General features: G+C 37.8%; 1 protein-coding gene across 1 annotated transcript in view; it reads right to left on the bottom strand.

Annotated features, from left to right (window-relative positions):
* Positions 1 to 21,686, bottom strand: part of DCBLD1 (discoidin, CUB and LCCL domain containing 1) — a 63,950-nt gene that overhangs the window by 22,276 nt on the left and 19,988 nt on the right. The window contains exons 2-4 of the mRNA XM_039871083.1: positions 18,263 to 18,475; positions 3,957 to 4,091; positions 2,584 to 2,635 (exon numbers count right to left, since the gene is read on the bottom strand). Of these exons, the coding sequence (XP_039727017.1) occupies positions 2,584 to 2,635; positions 3,957 to 4,091; positions 18,263 to 18,475 (400 nt within the window). The remainder of the gene's footprint in view (positions 1 to 2,583; positions 2,636 to 3,956; positions 4,092 to 18,262; positions 18,476 to 21,686) is intronic.

The following is a 21,686-nucleotide window of genomic DNA, read 5'->3' as shown; positions in this document are numbered from 1 at the left end:
TTAATATACATATGTATTTTAAATATATATATATGTGTGTGAGAACAATTAAGTTCTACTGTCCTAGCAAATTTCGATAATACAATACAGTGTTATCAGCTAGAGTTATCCTGTTACACATTAATTAGATCCTTAGACCTTATCCATCTTATCGCTGAAAGTTTGTATGCTTTTACAAACCTCTCTCAATTTCCCTACACCCTAGCCCTTAGCAACTACTTTTCTACTTTCCGTCTCTATAAGTTTGACTAAAAAAGATATATTTTTAAAATTAGGAATTCATTTACTTAACAGTCACTTTCCAAGAAATTTTCCAGAAACATTTCATAGTATATGGTATAGCTGAAGAGGCCCAGGGCAAGGTTACTCAGGCACTGGTACTACCACCTAACCGTGGGACCCTGAACAGAGCATTAACATCCCCCTAAATTCAGCTTCCTCATCTATAGTTCCTTCAAGTGTCAACATATCAATAGGTTATGAGGAACAGCTATAAGTCTATGAAAAACATGGAAAAAGAGTCAAAATATTTTAAGAACAATGACAACTTTGAAGATGAATGCCTTGTTTCTATATATACCGCATTACAATAATGTTTACTTGGTTTGTTTAAAAAGAATGTACCAGTCCAAATAGATTCCAAAATAGAAGTTGCTTTTACTTCATTTCCTCTCAGTTTCCTCCTGCTGACTTAGCAAATTAGATGAGTAACAACATCTAATTATCAAAACTACACAAGTAAATGTCTCATAATTCTTTCTCGTTGACCTTACGGAGTCCAGCATTGCAGCAATAATCAAGGAATCAAGAATAAAAATAATGGAGAATCTTACTACAGATTTACAGTTTCTTATCTTAACTTTTAAGAACAGATTTATTTCAGAATTCAGAATTTTTTGGATTTTAGAAGAGTAAAACAATTCCAATGACGTATATGATGTAAGACCCCAGTGAGGTCTGCACAGATTAATCAAAAACGTGGATATCCCTGTATCAAATACATGAATAGTTATAGTAAGTCCAATACATAAAGAGTAAATAGACTCAATTTAAGACAGTTTTGCTGTCAAGTGAATGTAAGGTCACATTAATCCAATATTGTCACCAAATTAGTTACAAAAACTTTTTGATTTTTAAAGTATTCTGCATTTTACAATTCTAGATAAGGGACTGTGGACCTGTAGTGTCATCATACCTCATTTTTACCTAAGCACTACAAAACAGTTGGGCTACAGCTTAGATGATCTGGAACCATCATTTCATGCTGTAGGCCAGAGTATATTCCTTTCTTCAGGAGGACAGGAAATGACTATTGATGCCCAGAAGCCTTTCTGAAGGGGACTGTATAGGTATGGCTGGAAAGATCTCAGAGAATATTTATGTATATCTACATTGAATAAACAGCAACTTTAAAGGGCAACATTTAATTACTGGTCATTATTTCATTTCATTTTTGCTCTATTAGGCTTAAAATTAGTTAACACTAGAGTTGATTCTGCATATCAAATAATCTCACTTATTAGAATGCCTGAGATGGTTAGGACCATGGACCCTGAGCCTAACTCTGGATATACTTATTAAATGTGTAATCCTGGGAAAGTTACTTGTTTCGTGCCGCTGTTTTCAGGGTATAACAGAATCTGCCTTGCAGGCATGTTGGAACATTCATATTAGTTACTATATGCTAAGTCCAGAGAGCTGTACTTGGCTCTACGAAAGCACTCTAAGGAGTTATATTGTCCTGAGTGTTGTCGTTGTTGTTGGCAATGATCTCCAGTCCAGTGGTTCTCAACTGGTGGTGAATTTCACCTACTGGGAGACATTTGGCAATGTCTGGAGACATTTTTGGTTATCGCATCTGGCATGAAGAGGGTAGAAACCAATAATACAGCTAAATAGCCAACAATGCACAGAACAGCTTTTTCTAACAAAGAATCATCCAAAATATCAATGGTGCTAAGGTTGAGAAATCTTACTATAGCCTCTTACTTTATAGGTGAGGAAATGTACATCAAAGAGATTAATTTTTCCAGTTAAAATAAAGCTGGAATGAAAAATTTCACCTCCTATTCGCAGGTTTTACTTTTGTGGGAAAGACAAAACGAACCCCCTCTAAAAGTGAAAAATTTATAAAAGTCACTTTCAAGTACAGGCCAAGTAAAAAAATGAACTCTAAACTCCAGTATGGCTCATTGGTTGTGGAACTAGGAGTCAGCAAATTGGCTCCTGGGCTAAATCCGGCCTGCTGCTTGTTTTTGAAAATAAAGTTTTATCAGAACACAGCCATGCTCATTTGTTTACATACTGTCTATGGCTACTTTTGCATTAAAGTGGCAAAAACTATGAATAGATGCAATAAAGACCACATGGCGTGCACGACCTAAAATATTTACTATCTGGCCCTTGACAGAAAAAGTTTGCTGACCTCTGCTATATAAGAAATCATTTCAAATATTTCTCATGAATTACATAGGTGATTTAAAAAAATAAGTATAAATAAGTTATTTTACCTGGTTTCATGTCAAGAGAAATAAAATATTCAGCAACATATGATGGTAGAACAGCTAGGACATCTATATTTACCTGTATTCTGTCTTCAAATAATGGTTAGCTCGTTCCAAGCACGTTATTAAATCTGTCATAAATAAAGATAATTGAAATTAACAGACTGAATGGAAGTTAGGACACTCATGCTCGAAAGATTTCTTTTTAAATAGACATTTAAAAAGCATTTACTCATTATCTAGTTATCTGAATTCTGTTTAAGAATAAATAAAAACTGAGAACACTGACCGAGGATTTAGTTAGTTCCCTTCATTTTTTGTTTGTAACACCAATGATGGTTTTTCAATGATTGTCCTGTGAATGATAGCAGAATCTCTTCCCAACAGAAAAACCAACACTGGTTAGTTACTATCCACGACATGCCTATAAGATCATGCGTATAACCTCCCTTGGCAGGAGGAAAACAATTTCAAGAGTCCCGTGTGGTTCATAGAGAAAGTTCAGGAGCATTTTAACAACTTAGTGACATCCAAGTGACCACAGAATCGGGGTTTACCAAAACTGTGAGGAATCAGGACCAAGGACTTAAATAAGAGTGCTGTTTGGAGTACTGGAGAGAATTCAGCAATGGAGATGCTAAGATATTGTGGATTTTGATGCATTTACATTAACCTAGTATAGTTTCCGAAATATTCCATACTTGCTGCAATAGTTCATTCTTTCCTTAGTTTTTAAGAAGCAATGTATGGTGAACACTGGGCATGCTGGGGCATGCTGGGGCCTGCTGGGATTGGTCAGATCTGATTGGCTAAGAAGGAAATGAATGGTGCACCCACTTCCCAAGGTACATCTGCCAGAGTAGGGGGGACTGAGAGCAGAAATTCTGAGCACTTGTGACCCTCCGCCAACACAGAGTAGGATGCATGGTGATTAGAACACAAGAGGCTTGTGTTCTAATTAGTGTTCATGCTTCCTTTCTCCCCCGTTCAAGTGTCAGCTCTGTGGTTGAAGGACTCTGCGACAGTGACTGCATCCTGCTCATACTCACATGCCTCCCACACTGGTACACTGGTAGACGTGTGTGTGCACATGTGGGGAGTTGAGGTAGGGTACCACTGGTTAAAAGGCTTGTCCCCTGAGCTAAGAAAAGAGTTGGGGGAGGGGTTCAGAGAAACCATTTAGAAGGGTCAGAACAGCAGCCCTGAAGATGCTCCACCCAAGGTTCCTGGGGCAATGAGATGAACCCTCTCCCACACAAGACAACTTGTCTAACATGTTTTATAAAAGTGTTCAGTTCAGACCTAACTACCTACAAAGACGTTGGATTCTCTTTCCTCACATCTTAATTCAGTATTTGAGGTCACAATTCTGTCCCGAGACAGTGATAAGCAGCAAGAGGAATTTTTAAACAGGTAAAGGTTTATAGATTTGTGTTGATTCTTCTGCCATACCTGGATGGTCGCTGCTGGCATAGTTCAGCAAAAAACCCCGCCCAGAAATGTGGGATCCACTCTCAAAGCGAATAGTTACTTCACTTGTGTCCAGCAGGAGTTCTTTGGGAACATCCATATTTCCACAATACGGTCCTAAAAACAAGGCACATTTTTGGCACATTATAAAATTTAGACCAGCACAAAGAATTAGTATATGGCATTTTTTTCCCCTTAAAGTTCAAATTTACCAGACAACACATATGTAAGGTGTAATTTTTAACCAGCTGAAATTGTGATTAATACTGAGACTAACCAGCTGAAATTGTGATTAATACTGAGACTAACAGTGACAAACCAAGGGGTTTTTAACCAGCTGAAATTGTGATTAATACTGAGACTAACAGTGACAAACCAAGGGGTGCGGGGAGTGGCTGACTCTGGAAAAGTAAGAGGCCGGAACTAGGTAACTGTGAATACCCCAAGAGATAGGTTTTGGTTTTTATAAAAATAAGACTAACCTCCCAAAAAAGGTCAAATATAAGTAGTCAAGAAAATGTTATCACAAAAGTGATATTCTAGGGGCCTCCTAAATTTGCTTAAAAGTATGGTCAAAATATTTGTGTTCCCTCAAAATTCCTATGTTGAAATCCTAATGCCCCGAAGCGATGGAGTGAGGAAGCAGGGCCTTTGGAAAGTGCTTAGGTCGTGAGGGTGGAGCCCTCATGAAAGGAATGAATTAGTGAGTGCCTTTATAAAGGAGGCCCCAAAAAGCCTGCTTGCCCCTTCACCATGTAAGACCCAGAGAGAAGGCTATGAACCTGGAAGTGGGCCCTCACACGCCACTACACCGAATTGGCTGCACCATGACCTTGGACTTCTCAGCCTCCAGACTGTGAGGAATGAATGTCTTGTTTTAAAGCTACCCAGCCCATGGTATTCTGTCACAGCAGCCTAAATAGACTAAGACAGGTAGAAAAGGAAATGTTATCACAAAAATGATAGTCTTAAATTTGCTCAAAGAAACTCATATATTCCCATTTTTCAAGGAAGTTCCAAAATTAAAAGACTATCCAACTGCATTCTCATGCAGTTTTTCAATTTATCTTTCTCTTACAGTAGCTTCTGGTTAACCCATATAATTTATTTTGATTTGTAAAACGACGTTTACAAAAAAGCAGAATAATTTCTAAAGGCTTTTGAAACATCATAGTATAAATTATGCAATTAAGAGAATAACATAAACTGTTTCTAGAATAAGTTGCTTGAAAAGCAATAGGAAGCTCAGTGAACTTTCATAGTACAAAATTATATTTAGAGGTAAAAAAAGACCTTCTTAACACTACTCAAGTTAAAGGTTAGTTTGTAAACTGTCATCTTGAAAGTCATGTATGCAAGACAATAATTTCTCTGAAAATAGGGATTAGCAAGCAAATTTTGAAGGGAGTTATTCTTCACCAACTTTTCCCAAAATAAAACAGTATGGAAAGAGTCAAGAGCAAAAACAATGACAACATCAGGCTAAGGAAGGAGGGAGAGAAGAAAGAGACCACTCTAACTCAAGGTGGATAAAACTGTTGACACTAGCGAAAACCAGCATGGGACCCCACTAAGCATTCCTCTCCTGATACAAGGGATTGGATTTCTCTTCTGTCCTGTGCTGGTCTCCATTCTGAGATGTGATGAAGAGTGAGAGAAATGCTGTGTGTTTACCTTAGTACCCCCAAATCTCTGTTGTTCCCTACTGTTAAATTATAGCAAAATCCAAATAAAAATGATCACTTCCCTCTTTAGAAACACTCATTTATATAATTACTCACCTGAGTTAATACTTGCAAATTACTTAGAAGAGTACGTAGTATATAATGAGAGCTATATAAGTATTTGTGAAATAAATAAATGAATACATAAGACAAACAAACAAATAATGTCTGCTTTCTTTTTAGACTGAGTCTCACGGGATTAGGAACTTTTCTATCACTTTATCTCCAGCAGCTTGTACAATACCTGGCATGCGGCGGCCTTCCACATATTCTTTGAATTGAAGTTAAATGTGCTTCTATCTGCAACAGTTTTTAAAAATCAAACCTAATTTTAAAGATACATATTTCATCCTGTCATTTTAAAATATCACAAAAAAATCAGAAAGTGTGGAAAAGCAAGAAAGGAAATCATTAGTGTAATAGATATGTGAATGTTTATGAACTTTAATAGTGCTCGCAAGCATGGCAGTTAGGCAATTTATACTAAATTCATTTTGAATAATAAAGTAGAAAGGTAGTTTTGCAAAATTAAACTGAGTCAGATTACTGTGCTTGACTATTCAACTTATTCTGTTTGTTTGCGTATATTTGAAATTTCTTATTTCTTTGCACAGATAGATGAAGATACTTACTTCGCAAACCTAAGAATAAAAATGAAATAACTAGTAACTTGTTGTATTAATAAATCAGAATATTTTTCTAACCACATTTATTTTTTCCAAGAGGAAATAACAACATATTATCTCCTCTCTAAATGATGATGATATTAATCTCTCAAATTTCTATAGCATTCCAATGAGTTCTATTATAAATGGATATAAACAAGTCTAAATTAATTATCAGTGAAAATACGTTTGGAATTTTTTTAGTTGAATGCAATTTGATATACAATACTGTAAATTTAAAGTGTATAACATGTTAATTATACACCTATATATTTTAATATGATCACCATTGTAAAAATAATTAGCACTCCTATCATGTTACATAATTATCACTTCTTTTTTAGTGGTTGGAATAATTAAGTTCTAGTCTCTCAACAAGTTTGATGGTTAGAATACAATATTGTTGAGTATATTCACTATATTGTGCATTAGATCTCTAGGCTAGGGCTTATCTATTCTCTCTTTGCAAGTCTGTACCCTTAAACAACATCTGTCCTGTCACCCCACCCCTCATTCCCCTGGTGATACAAGCTTGGCTTTTTAATTTATTTTTATTTTTTTAAATTTTTTATTTTTAATTAATTTATTTTTATGGTGACATTGGTTAATGCAATCTGATAAGTTTCAGCTGTACATTTCAGCTGTATATATTTACATTGTGTGTTCGCCTCCCATAGGTAGATTTCTTTCTGTCACCACATATTTGACCCCTTTTACCCCGGCTACCTCCCCACTCCCTCTACCCCCTACCCTCTGGTAACCACTAGTCTATTGTCTATGTCCATGAGTTAATGTTTGTTTGACCTGTCCATTTATGGCTTTTAGGTTAATATCCCACATATAAGTGATATCATACAGTACTTGTCTTTCTCTGTCTGACTGATCTCATTTAGCACAATATGCTCAAGACTCATCCATGTTGTTGCAAATCGCAGAATGTCCTTCTTTCTCATGGCTAAATAATTAGAATTAAAAAACATTTTTCTGGAACAGTTGTTCGCAAAATTGTATATATTTTACACAGACAGATAAGCGTGTATGTCATCATACTAAGATGTCGTGCAATGCATATGATTTCCCAGACCAAGAAACACATATAGTAAAACTCTAATTTGGTTGTATCCATCCTCCCAAAGTCATGATAGGCATGCAAATATTTCTGGAAGAAGTTCAAAGAAAGAAAATGTAAACACACACTCCTTTAATCACCCTTACTGAAAGGCACCGATCCCTCTCACATTCTTTTTAATGTGCTGCAAAATTGTAACTAAATCCTAGAGTGGATAGGATATACCCTCTTTATATAAATGTCATCATTAAAAATTATTTTGATAGATTCATCACGGCACAACCACTACAATAGCAGGAGGCAGTTTAGGTCCAGGGTGAGGGACGGAAGTTGAGTATTGGCTGCTCTATTGCCGATGGCAAAACATCCAAATTATTAAATGACAGATAAAGGTCTGACAGATAAAGATTCCTTTTCACAGGCTGGAAGTTAATAATAACTGCATTCCTAGAGTTAAAATGGAAAACAGATGAAAATAGAAAAACCTGACTGGCAGTGAGTGGGAAAAATAATTAATAGGAAACCACTGAAGGATCCTACAAATCTGTCCTAAGTAATGTTCTCAGTTTTCAGCCAGACTCCTTGAAGGTGATATATTTTCTTATAAAAGGCTTCCTATACCCACACCTGCCCAAAGGATATATTTCACATTAGTATTCTCCATCTTAACTTTTTAAAAGGGTCTACGGCTATATTTAAACATTCACAAAGGCAATTTCACTGGGAACCCGAATGAGAGCTTGGTGACTTCTAACTTTGAACACGGTTACATTCTCCATCCTGGGCTGTGTCCCTGGATTGGTAAACCTGCCTCAGTTCACAGCCAGACTGAACCCCAGTCCTTCCCGAGTGGGTCTTAAGAACTGTAGCAGACCTAAATTATAGCAGATCTAAACTACAGCAGACCAAAATTATAACAGTTCTGCTTCACGATGGCCAGTGCCTGTGTTATATACAACTTGATCTTGCCATCTAACTCCCACCTTCTGTCTCCTCTACCATTGTCTGTGAAGTAGGTTCCATCTTACTTTGCAGTCCCAAGTTCCCATCAGACTAAGGTACAGCAGAAAGGAACTTCATCAAGTAGGCAGAAAAATCAGGAAAAATAACTACTTCTACCTTTTATGGAGTGTAACTGGTAGCCCTGGATCATGGGAAGAGCTATCAGTGATATCAAATGGAATAGCACTGTGGCATTTGGCATCAGACGTGAGACCAAGACCTAGCAGACAAGGAACTGATTCCTTGGACAAAAGGAAGAAAGGGCCAGGAACTGCAGGAGCTGCCTTTTTTTAGCACAGTAGGCCAGTTCCTCTCAACACGTCCCCTGTTTGGGGCCACTGTTCCATGAACAGCTGAGAGGGGAAACCCTTTATCTTTCCATGTGTGAAAAAAAGAAAACTGTCCTACAAGGAAGAATGAACTGTCTGCCCAGAGCCAAGCTCGGAACCCTCTTGATTTTCTGGCAATCTGACAATCTGGGCAGCAGTTTCTAGTACTGCTCTATTCTCCATGGACTGTCTGCCTCAGTCTGTGGACATTGCAGTAATAGTTTGGTTAATAATAGTTCCAAGTCACTTCAGGTGGGTCTATGCTTTAGAGCTTGAAACTGATGAAACTAAGTTATTGTTTCATCTGTGAAAGGGGCCTGTTTCAAAAATGGATGCATATTGTTAGGAAAAAACAGACCCCCGCCCCCTCCATAACTACTCTCTCAGTGAAGAAAAACACAGAGACCAAATGAAAACCTAACTCCTGAGAGATCTGTCATAAATCAAATCAAACAACACAAAACACTCCTCAAAACCTTCATTAACCTTATAAGTAGTTTCTGAAGCACACATTTAATTTCTCATGACAGATGCCAAAGAGCCTAAGTGACGCTCCCTGGAAGTGCCCCTGGCAGAGCCAGCCACATGGCACGCTATCAGCTGCCAGGAAAGTGGTACCCAGAAAGCGGCCCAGATCTGTTTTCAGATGTGTGCTGATAAAACAATCTCCAGAAATGCTGAAGCTGCAAATGCCATGCCATTAGACTTGGGTCTGTTTTGCAATTGTTTTTTTTTTTTTCAGTGCAGTCAAATGGCAAGGTTTGTCCTTGCTTGCTAATTGCAATAGCGTCATTGTACAAAATTACAGAATTTTCAGGGCTATTTTCTTTGAAAAAGGGCAAAATTAGCATAAAAAAGGGATATTCCTGGACTGTGCCATTAAAACCATAGTCACGTAAGAATGTAAGTGGTATCCCTGGAGAGGTCTGATTTCTGGTTCCCAGACAAAAATCAGTGACAGATGATAAATGAACCAGGCAGATTCCTAGACAAAGGTGTGGCTTTCCTTGGGGCTATGGGGCCCAGGGCAAGAAGTGCCTTTACAGGGAGCTCACGACACACCTAGGCCATTATTTCTCTTCCAACAAAAAAAGGATAATTACTGAAACAAAATCATAGTAGTCCCCAGGGAAGTATTTGGAAAAGAGGAGAAGGAGGAGGCCTATAGCTTTTTCTCTTTGAAGCTTATACTTATGTTAATGAGGTGTCTCATGTGGAACCTTCTGGCTGATACAAAGTTTTCTATAAGTTTAAAGTTCTTCTCAATTCTACCTTGGCATAAAAGACAGAACAAAACAAAACTAGCAAAGCAGTCCTTCTCAAGAGTTTCCACAAAAGTAGCCCTGAAAATAGGGTAGAACGCACTTCTAGGGTGTTTGAGGCCCAAAACAACTGGCAATTTCTTTGAAGGCTTTCGTTTTATCTTCAAAAGTGAAAAGAATTTTGTATTCTCCATAATATGACTGGGAGACAAACCATTGATAAAATAGAGCCTGCCAATCTTGTGTTTTTCTCTATTTGGAATTTTAAAAAAATCAACAGACAAGGAACTATGATTATTAGATCTTATTACAGTATGCCAGATATGTATCATTCAAAAATATTATCACAGAAATCTTGTTGCAATTACGAGTCAAAACACTTAGTATTATTTCCTACTTTTCTCATTTCTCCTGTTCTTAATGTAATATAAATATTAACAGTTGGCTTCACATTGTTGTACTATTAAGTAACTGACAATGGTTAAAAAAATATATTGGGGGTGGAGGTGGAAGTACAGGAAATGTAAGAGAACAATTCTGGAACTTCCTGGTTTTCCTATAGTGCAAATCATTTAGCAGAACACAGCTAATTTAACTGACTATGATTAAGTTCACTGCCCATGATGCCTCCTTAAGCATTTGGACTAAGATGTATTTTTAAACCTTAAATTTATACTAATACTCCACATATGAGTGATTTCTCAGAAATCCATTTCATTCCCAGGATACCCCCGTGGGGAGGCCTGCAGAAGTTTCCATTTCTTCCAGGAAATGACAAACAAGAACTATGGCTGTGGTCTTATGCACAAGCCATGGATCAGATGGCTTCTGTCACTCTAAATTGGGAAGGCACAGTGTTTAAGAGCAGGATCCCTGGAGTCAAATGCCCTGACTCGAATCCCAGATCAGAGTTAAGTGATCCTAAGAAAGTTACTTGACCTCTTGGAGCTGCAGTTTCCTTGTGTGCGGATGTTACAAATAGGCCCTCTCACAGTGCTATTGTGAGGGTTAAATGAGTTAGTAACACTAAGTAGGAAGCCCAGGGGTACAGCACACAGTTGAATGCTCGATTGCCAGCACCTTCTACACTGTTTTATAGTCTTTTCTATAGAATAAGTAGAATCCTAAAATTTTATGTAAATCAAGTCTTTCTTTAAATGCTGACAGGATATTTATAGATAGAAGAGTCTTATTGTAAATCTTCTACAGTGTGAATAAAACACTCTCACTTAAGTGTATTATGACTGCCAAAATCAAGCTACATGCAGTCTGACTCATTAAACATTGACTGAGAATCTGCAGTTGCAAGACTATGCTAAGCAATAGGAGAATACTAAAAAGATGAATAAAATGTAATTCCTTGCTCAGGAAACCCCTTATCTGGTATAGAAGCTAAAATAATGATCTCAATCTGATATTTGTACTCTACGGAGGGCTTAGAAAAACAACATGAGCCCAGCTGGAGCTGCTGGACATCAGAGAGCGTTCCAGGGTAGGGAGCTAGCATTAAATCTGGTATGCCTTTCTCGCGCTCGCTTTCTCTCGCTCTCTTTCTGTGTGTGTGTGTGTGTGTGTGTGTGTGTGTGTGTGTTAGAAGGGGCAGAAAAGCAGGGGAAGGAGGAAGAAGAGGGACACATGGAGATATAACATCAACAAATGTACTGGAGCATGAAACTATGTGACATGTTTAGAAAAGGCCCACAGACATGGAAACTCAGAGATGAGGTGGAAATATAGAGTGGGAAAGACAGTGAGTGAGCCCCGAATGCCAGACTCATAAGTCTCTGTTGAAAGTGGGGCACAATCAATAATTTTTCAAATAAGGAAAGAAAAATTATTACAATACTTAACAAGATAACCTTGGATGGCCTGAAAGAAATGGAGACTGGTAAAAGGGGACAATAAGGAGTATCTTTTAATAAGAAATAGATGCAAAGACATAGACTGGCAATGGCAGTGAAAATAAGTTAAAAAACAAAGTGAATGTGCTATGAGCTTAGAGAATATGTGTTCTCTGCTCATCTCATGCAGCTGGATGGAGAAAATCCTTACATGGAGCTAGTTCTGGCTTATGGAACCCTTACCATATGCTTGGAATGATTTGGACAAACGGGTCACCAGAAATGCACCAGGATGGGTATGGTGGGATATGATGAGGCAGCTCAGTCACTGCTTGGTAAAAAGAGAACACTTGGAGGATTGAGAGGGGACCAATGTGTTCTCTGCTTCTAGACATCTGAGACAAAGAATAAACTGCGTGCAAGAAAATTGAGAGGAGTGAAGAGAAGGGGGGTGGGCAGGGGAGGAGGGAGAAGAGTGGTGATGATGGCTAACATATACCGTGTGCTTATTATGTGTCATGCAGACATCATTCAAGATACATATACATGCATATATGTATCTATCTATCTATCTATCTATGCACTTCAATCATCCACATGTGGTAAATACTATTATTTTGCTCATTTTAAAAATGAGGCAATGGAGATATAGAAATATTTAAGTAATTTGCTCAAGGCCAAGCAATTAAAAAATAAGGACTAGGGCAGGAATTCGGAGCCAGATAGCCTAATTCCCGAGTCTACACTCTTAAACACAAGTAAAAAATCTACACAGAAACAAAATGTTAACTCAATCCACTCCGAAGGCCAGCCTGGTTTTATTGGACCACCACGACCCAGGTGGGGATGTCTATAAAACTCCATCAAAACAAGGTTCTTTAAGATCCTGAAGAGCCTGGACCTGGTTCCCACCAAGATCCCCCCAGCAGGTCTTTAGGAGGTCCAGGAGTAACTTTAAACTGCACCCACTGGGGAGGATCAACTTTCAGGGGAAACTGGGGTCTGATCGATCTTCTGGAAATATCAAGAAAACAGAAATGACAGTTCCCAGGAAGCGGTGATGGCAGAAACAGCCCCCAGGTAAGTCAAATATCTAGGTCCTTTTGTGGTCAGCAAGACTGGAAATGGAACCGAACCAGAGGGGGAGTAAATGTGACAGGGTCACGAAAGTATTTTCAAGTTGAGAATAATGATCTTCAGTAGGAATTTGCAGCCTTTCCTCTTCCATGTCATAAATAAAACAATATTAGATATTTTGTATTTTAAATATAGGCATATTGGTATGACACAATGCATGAATCAGCATCGACTTGTCCCCTGAGCTCAAGATATTTTAATGTTTCATATAACTATCCACTTGTTTTATATCATGAATACAAAAGGGAGGAGATTGAGAATCAGCACTGAAACAGCAATCTAAACTATACTAGTATGACAACTTTAAATTTAAAGAGATGCTATTTAAATAGACTCCTTGCTTGTTTGAATCTTCAAATTCCAGGTTAAAAAGTGCATTTGTTCAACCGTAGAATAGCTTGGCTACCTTAGTCAATTTTCTGTGGTCGTACGTGTCCAAATATAAGCTTCTTTTCCAAAACTGTCCTCTGAAAAGAAGGTGTCGCCCTATATTTGAGTCTTTCCAAAGTCTCATATTCCATTGACCTCTCTGAACAGCAGAACACTGTTTGGGGAAGACACTTTAAATAACCTAAATTAATGTAGTTTTGAATGCAAAGAAGAGTCCACCTGACAAAGGCAGTGAAAAAGGAAGCAAAGAAACATATTGTAGATTTAGTACTTATTCTTGGGGGAATATATGACCTCGCCCTGTCTAATGTCAGAAGTTGTTGTAAACAAACCTTTTAAAAGATCATTTTAAAAAGTAATAATGTTATGTTTGCCAAAAATGCATAATCTGAACTTAATCATGAAGGAACATCAAAACAACCCAAATCCACTGATGTTCTACGAATAACTGGTTAGTACTCTTCAAAATCGTATAAGAGACAAAGAAAGACTGAGGAACGATCCCAGTAACAATATATACTATGAAGTACATTTCTATTACAAATTAACATGGTGACATAACAGATGAACAAAACCACTCAAAACAAACCATAAATGAGCAACCAAAAGCTTGGTGACCCTCGCTGGACTGGATTCCAAGGAAGAGCAGAGACATTAGCATTTCTTTTAAAGGGAGTCTCAGTTACTTCAATTACTTTGGTCTCAAACGAAAACCCAGAAATCCCTAAGTATAGTGAAAACAATCTCCACTAAGCAAAGTATACTTCTTAAAGCTTTTTTTGTCCAGGATATTAGCACTCATAATCTTGAAAGTCAGTATATATATTTGATATACAAAAATTTTCATAAGTTTAAAAGTTAAATTTGTTTTTAAAAATATAATCTTATTTCTTTAAAAAACATTTTCTAAAGTAGGGTCGATATACTTTATCGACATGACTTTATCAGCTTCCTGGCTGTTTCAAGGGTATTTTGAAAGTGGGAGTCATAACTCAGCCACAGATGTTAAGTACATTCTTTTAATTGATGCTTGAATCTGAAATATCAGCCATAATTATAATACACAAAAAACAGAAGAATAATAATCCCATCTTGTATGTTTCAGGCCTTTTAACATCAATGAGATCAAGTGCATATTTTGCTTGATTACTGTGAAAGCTGGTGTGGGCACACGGCTTACAGTGTGTTTTGCCACCACGAATGTGGATTATAAAAGTATATAAACCAAACATTTCAAACAAAATTGGCATGGGGGTGAACCATTTAAAAATGAACCGCATAACGATTAAAACTGTACAATTTCAGCATATTCACAATGGTTAATGCAACCACATCCCAAGTACGTCTACTCTTGGCAGAGCTTACAAACACTCATGCCAGAAAACATTATTCTTTTCCAAAACATTAACCTTAAATTCAAAAATCTGATAATGTCGAGTCTTAAAATCTCTTGGCAACGGGTTTTAGCAACTAATTAGTTAATGAAATAAAAAGAGTTGGGTAAACTAAAACTATTCAGCTGTTTCAGCTACACATGGAAGTATTAGGGCTGCCAAATACCAGAATTTCAGGAGGTATTTCAGAGCACACATTCTCTACGGCTGCTCTTCAGCGGGCACTCCCCTCTACCGCCAGCCCAGGCAATAGTGCTGTGGGTCCCCGGGACCCTGTGCTGAAGATACCAGGGCCCTCCCTCCACAGTCATGCCAGCTCCTGTGGCAACAATGGTTGCAGAGGGGCCCCCACCTTCCCAGGGAGCTGGGCAACAGCTCCACAGGAACGCCCACTCCCTGAGCTCAAGCTCAGAACGCAAAGCACCTCTGCCCCGTCCTCCTCCTTTACGAAGCCTGCACTCCTCTGGGAAGTTCAAACTGACCAGGGAACTATTTTAACTATATGTCTAGTCAGTGGTTTTGGTCAAAGGAAAACTATTTGCTTTTTATTTTATTAAGAAATATATGTTTCTTAAAGAAAATATTAAAAGTAGAGGGAAGACATAACAATTCTAAAGTCCTACTTTAGCATTTTGCTAGTTATGTTGTCTTATTTTATTCAAAGGTTTTTTCTATCATTATAACATTACTATATTTTTATATTTTACCTAACACTATATCATAAGCAGCTTTCCAGGTTAACAGTCTTTTAAACAAATAGCTGTTTAATATTCCAAGTAACTATAACTTGTTTTATTTAACTGGTTCTTTGTCAGTGAACTTGTCAATTCACTTTTAAAATCATTTATTCCCTGAGCATCTACCACATTGAAGTCACTAGATTAAATATTCTAAATATTACACATATATGAATAAGTGGCTATTCTCAGAACGCTCTTCAAGACTACAAAATGCATAGACATACACATGCAACATATATGATGCATATATGTGCACACTCACTACATGTGTCCCTAAGCCATTTCATTCTTTTTAAATATGCTTATAGGATTGAAATATTCTAATTCCCTTTCCATGTTTTCTTTTTATTGCTAATTTCTGCTATCCTTGTCTGCTGGATTTGCTTCAGCATGACTGATCAGAAAGTCTTTAAAGTAGCCACAAAAGAAAATGTGAGCATCATTAAATATTTTATCTTACAAACATCCCCAACCAAAAATATTAACTACACCTGTGTTTTATACAAAATTGCTGTATGATATAATGTTGGGCTGGTCACCTGGGAAGTGAAATAATTTGCTGTGGTTTCCTTTGGGTGGTGGGACCAAGAGAGAGGAGCAGATATCCGGAAACAGATGACTTGGAGCCACAGAGACAGATAGAAATCTTCCTTTCTGCTCTTACTTAGCTGTGTGAACTTCGACACATTACTTAAATCTCACTGTGCAGCAGTTTTGTACAAATGAGTTAAAAATATTTACTTTGCAGAGTGGAAATAAGGATTCCAGAAAAATCTATGTAAGGGCCAAGCATGTGCCTGGCATACAATAGACACCGAATATATTTATTTCTACAATGAGCATATATTCTGTTTTTAAAAGACAAACATAACTTCATATAGAAAAAAATTAAAGAGAAAAATTAATTTACTTGGCTTTACTGTTACATGTGAATTGTAATTCGTTACTCATTTCCTAGTAAAGCATCTAAGTCTTGAAAATTCAAGAATCTAGAAGTGTGACGACAGTGCCCTGAAGCTGACCAGGACCACCTTATAAACCAGCTTCTAATATTTATTAATCCTAAGCTTTTCCTCCTTTCTATATATTTATGAATATATATCAAAGATGATGGAGTAAAGTTCCAGTGTGGGAAAGTCACATCCATCGCCAATTGCGTTTGAGGACAATTTACTTCCCTTTCTAGTTCTTCTCACCTTTGCCTTTGATTTGAGAGGTGAGCACACGATTCCTCTGCTGCTGTCAGCAGGTAGAATTAACTGCTCATCTTCAAGAAAAGCAGATGTTCCCCCAGAGATGGCCTTGTGGAAAAGCGCTTTCTGGCCCGGCAGCACTTTGCCTCATATTTTACACTGTAGCTCTAACACTCAATCCTCTCTATGTCTAAACAAAATTTCCTGGCTAATGAGGGATTCCCTGAAGAGTGCCTCCAGAACTTAATACATATTCAATTGCCAGAGGTAAGTGAACAGTAAGTATTCCCAGGGGCCTTATCTGTCCCTGAAATTCTCATTTTTTCCCATTTAAGTCAAACTAGAGTTAAAATATTGTAAATAATTACGTGAAATCAATCATCTTTACTCTGTCAGAGTAATTCAGCCATCATCAAAATAGACATAAAATTCCCAGAGCTAAAAAATCTTAAATGTTTTTCCCCATGGGTTCTAGATAAGTTTAGATCTCTGAATAGTCCTCTCAGGGCTGGTCTGGGGCTCCATGGGGTATGGGGGGTACCCTGAGTGAGAGACAACTCTGGGCTGGATGTAAGACAGATTTGCAAGGTATTTATTTGAGAAACTGCCTACAGAACTAGCAGGCGGACAAAATTTTACCTAAAACCTGTATGATATTTGGAGTTGTATGCTGAGAGAATTTCAGAATATCTCTAATCTCAAAAGAACCTGCATATGATTTTGTCTTTGTTGTCAAACTGTCTAAACTCAAGCTGTTTCCTTGGCTTTAGGATGGTAGGATCACTGTTATGGTACTTTCAGAGGCCAGTGTGCTCAAGCACACCCCAAAGCACAGAAAGCTTAATTTCAAAAGATTATTCTGGAAACTGTCCCTTGCACTTGCTGTTCCCTTATCCAGAAAACTCCGACCCCAGACACAGTTTGTTCCTTCACTTCATCTGGGTCTCTGCTCAAATGTGTCCTTACTGGAGAAGCTTTCCTGACTATCCCAGTTGAAGTAGCACAAACACACTCAAAAACAGCCTCTTTGTCACCTTAGGATACTTTATTTTTCTTATTTTCGCTTTTCTTTTCCACTCTCTCACATTATAGATGTGTTTGCTTATTTTCCACCTTCCCCTCTTCAGCAATGCAAGCTCCACAAAGGAGGAACTTTGCTTTTTCACTGCCATATCTCACTCAATTCTTCAGAGTTCTTGAACACATGATCAGATCACTGTTCAATAAATATTTGTCACAGGAATGAATGAACTGTAGATGTTTTAGCCAAGTGCCATACATCTCTAGTCCTCTTCTCAGCAAGATATAAACACAAACAAAGCTCCTGAGACACGCACAACAGGCTAACACTAGATGTCTTTGTTGAAGCTTATGAAGCAAATGTACCATGTGAACCACCCCAAGAGTTCACAAAAAGCAAGTTTCTCTTCTAATGTTCCCAGGCTATAATACTAAGAAACACACAACTTTCACCTCCTCCTTCCCCTCTCTGCACCGAAATCACGTTTTCACACTCACAGAAATCTAGATCTCTTTTCTTACCATACTGATCAGAATTGCTGGTGAAGAGAAGATAGTCAGTAGCACAGGTCTGGGACTCAATATCCAAATCTCCTAACCTCAGAATCAACCTCTTCCCTTTCGGCACTGTGATCGTCTTTTCGCATACAGTGTGATTGGGGTAAGTCCCTGGGTAATTCTTAGATGTCATGGTGCCACTGTCCTGATAGGTCACTATGTGCCCACAGCCATCACCTGTTAAAGAAAAAGAAGACGAAATAAGTGAAAATAATTCTCACTGAGGATTGAGTGAGTCCTGTACAATCTCCAAGTCATGTATTTTATTACTTCTTGTGAAAGCGGGAAAAGCTAAAAATAAAATAAAATTTAAAAATGAGATTAAATTATTGAACAGTATCTGTTATTTCAGGTTATTTCATCTCTTATTTCCCGGTTTAATCTTTTGAACACTGTTGATCAAAATGTTTCATATATTAGAATGAAAAGCCCTTAGCAAACACATTATTTAATCATATTACTTTTTCTAATCATCTATCCACCCATACAAGTGTGCACAGTTGGTCCTTGGCATTCACAGATTTGCTATTTGTGGCTTTGTTTATCAGCAAGCCAATGCCAAGTAAAATTTTGCAATGGAGAAAAAAATATTATTTACTTCAGAGGGTTACTGTGCTGATTAAATGAGATAATATGCAAAAATCTAAGCTGCTGGTAGAATCTGAGACTTACGCTGAGAGGACTTTAAAAGCCTATCATTTAGCTGAAGACTATAAATCACTCATCATTCACATCTCGATTAATGACGGTCACAGATTTGATGGTTCCTGATAGACTCAGTGTGTATCATTACAGAATGTCAAGGATCTCCTATATTGAATGCTTGCCACACACAAGACCTGGTGTTCTTGGTGACACCAGTAACATCAGTGGCTGCTTCATAGAATTCAGAGTAAAATGGGAGACAGTCACATGTTCAGATAACTATAATACTAGGTGCTATGTACCCTATCAGGAGCTTAAAGTGCTGAGGAAGACAAGAATCTATTTCAGTGAGTCATCACTACTTCACTAAAACAAATTTTCTTAAGACTTCTCTGAGTAGGGAAGTTCATCAATTGACCAACAAGTGCTCCAGTAGATTAAAGTGACCAAGTTAATCACTCAAATATCTAACAACATGCACAAGTGGGTAGGCTAAAAGACAAATAAGCACCATTGCGTTCAAATTGCAAAATGCTTGTAGTTAGTATGCCTTCACATAAACAAAATAAGAATTTCTACCCTTAGCTGGAGAGAGAGAGAGAGAAAGAGAGGAGAAATCAGTTGAAGAAGGAACTCTTTAAGATAGTCAATCAAGGCCTCTCCACTGAAGCCCCAACTAGGGCATACAGGGACTCTAAAGACCAAGGCAGCCTTCTTCCTTCTCCTGCCCCTTCCTCAGTTAGAGGAGGATTCACCTGAGGGCTTCCTACTCTACTTCCTTCTTACGGCTCAAATGATAATGAAAATCTTTAAAAAAAAAAAAAAAGGTCTTAGGGTGGGGCACGGACCTCCACAATCTAGCCCATTTCAGCAGAACGTCTAGAGAAAGGATCCGTCCATTATCCAGAAACTCCCAGAAGATTCTGGGCAGTCCTGGCTGGGAGACTGGATCATAGGTGGCGAGCTGACTTTAAGAAGAAGGGGTTAGAGAATACCAGGGGTAAATGTAGACAGACAGCTAAGATAAAACCTCTATGAAACCTGGACACCTGCGCAGAAGTTGTGGAATTTATATGGTAGGCAGCAGGGACCCATGAAAGTTTTTGAAAGGGGAGATAATAAAAGAGGCATTTGAAAAAGAGGGTGAACCTGACAGGGTAATGACAGGAATTAGGATGCAGAGAGAATCTGGATCAGAGGAGCAGTTTCGGGGGCTAGGAATGGGCTAGCTGGAATGGGAAGGAAGGAAAAGAAAAGCAAGAAAATTCATAAGAAAAAAATCAACAGACTCAGATTTTCACTAATTATAGTGGGAAAGAGGAGAAATAAACACTGAAATTTTGAGTTTGGAAATTATTGAAACACTGAGGCTAATATAGACAGAGAGCCAGCAGGTTTGGGGGCAAATGTTGCAAGTTTGATTAAGTGTGACGTGACAGCTCTATTTCTTGGGCTCTCTGGCAGTACAGGATTATTGAAAGTTAACTGAAAATTATACTAGAGTGAAGCATATGGTGCAGAAGCACATAGTACACCGGGTTTTGATTTAAAATTTGGATTGTCTGATTTCAAAGGCTTTAATAACAAAAGTCCAATTTAGTTTCCCTTGAAAACTGGAAGATATGGCACCATACCAGTAGGCATTTTCACAGGGCTCGTGATACGGTGGCTGCCCTAACTTTAAAAGAGACAAACGTCCTGGCTCCCCACCAGACCCTGGTCATTCATTTCTATGACTTGCCCCAACTTTGGTTTCGAGCACTCTGATAGAGCAATGCTATAATAACTAGTGTACAAGTGATTGTGCATATATACACCTAACTAACCCTCTCTAAGCCACCAATGTGTATTGCCTGGTAAACGTTTAAATTTTTAGTTGAATAAAATATTTATACAAATTTGCATTAAAAGATATATATGGAATGACAACCAATAAAGGAGGCCATTTTCATTCTAAAGTCTCTCTGCACCAAAGCTATTATCCAAGTTTCTCGTTTTTATCTAAAAGGAGCATACGGTATTGAATCTATGGGGGTTCATCACATATGTTCCAATTTACAGATGAGGAAATAAAATGTATATGGACTTGCCTTAAGGCTGCTCAACTGATGGTGGATCCCAGACTAGAGTTCCCAGATAATCCAGCAACAACTCTGTAATTTTAAAAACATTTTTGTCTAACCTCTTTATTTGATTTTCTAACACATGCGTATCTGTTTAATCTTGGGAAACCACTTAAACTTCTGTCCTATCAGGTCTCCCTTTAGACACTTTCGCAACATTTTTCTATTAAAATGAACAGCTTCCTAATAACTGACTCGGTATAAGTAGATGGAAAACCACTGGGTAGAATATTGAGGAAGAAGTTTACAATGGAAGTATCAGGCGTGTCACCATCTAAACTCCCTGATAGACCTCCCCAGGACTACAAGTGAGGCAAACTGATACTATGTTATCTGATAAAACAAAAATATGCTCTAGCATCAATATCAATGAAGTACTATTGCCTCAAAACATGTGAATAAATAGTTGACTCAATCTCATCAAGCCTTTAGGTCTAACTTCAGTCTACAGGAAATGCAGCAGGTTGAGGCACAGGTTTATTGACACCACAAAGAATCCATTAGCCGAATTCAAGTTGTAGACAGTCTAGGTGCAACTGACCCGGTTTCTTTAAAAATGAATTGTATGAATATTTTTAAATGTTTCTTTTAGTCTATGGCCAATCCCGTCTGATCTCAGA

The sequence above is a fragment of the Pteropus medius genome, unplaced genomic scaffold (assembly GCF_902729225.1).
Source record: "Pteropus medius unplaced genomic scaffold, Ma_sr-lr_union100, whole genome shotgun sequence".
In the NCBI taxonomy this organism is placed as follows: domain Eukaryota; kingdom Metazoa; phylum Chordata; class Mammalia; order Chiroptera; family Pteropodidae; genus Pteropus; species Pteropus medius.
This window is presented reverse-complemented; position numbering and strand designations above follow the sequence as displayed.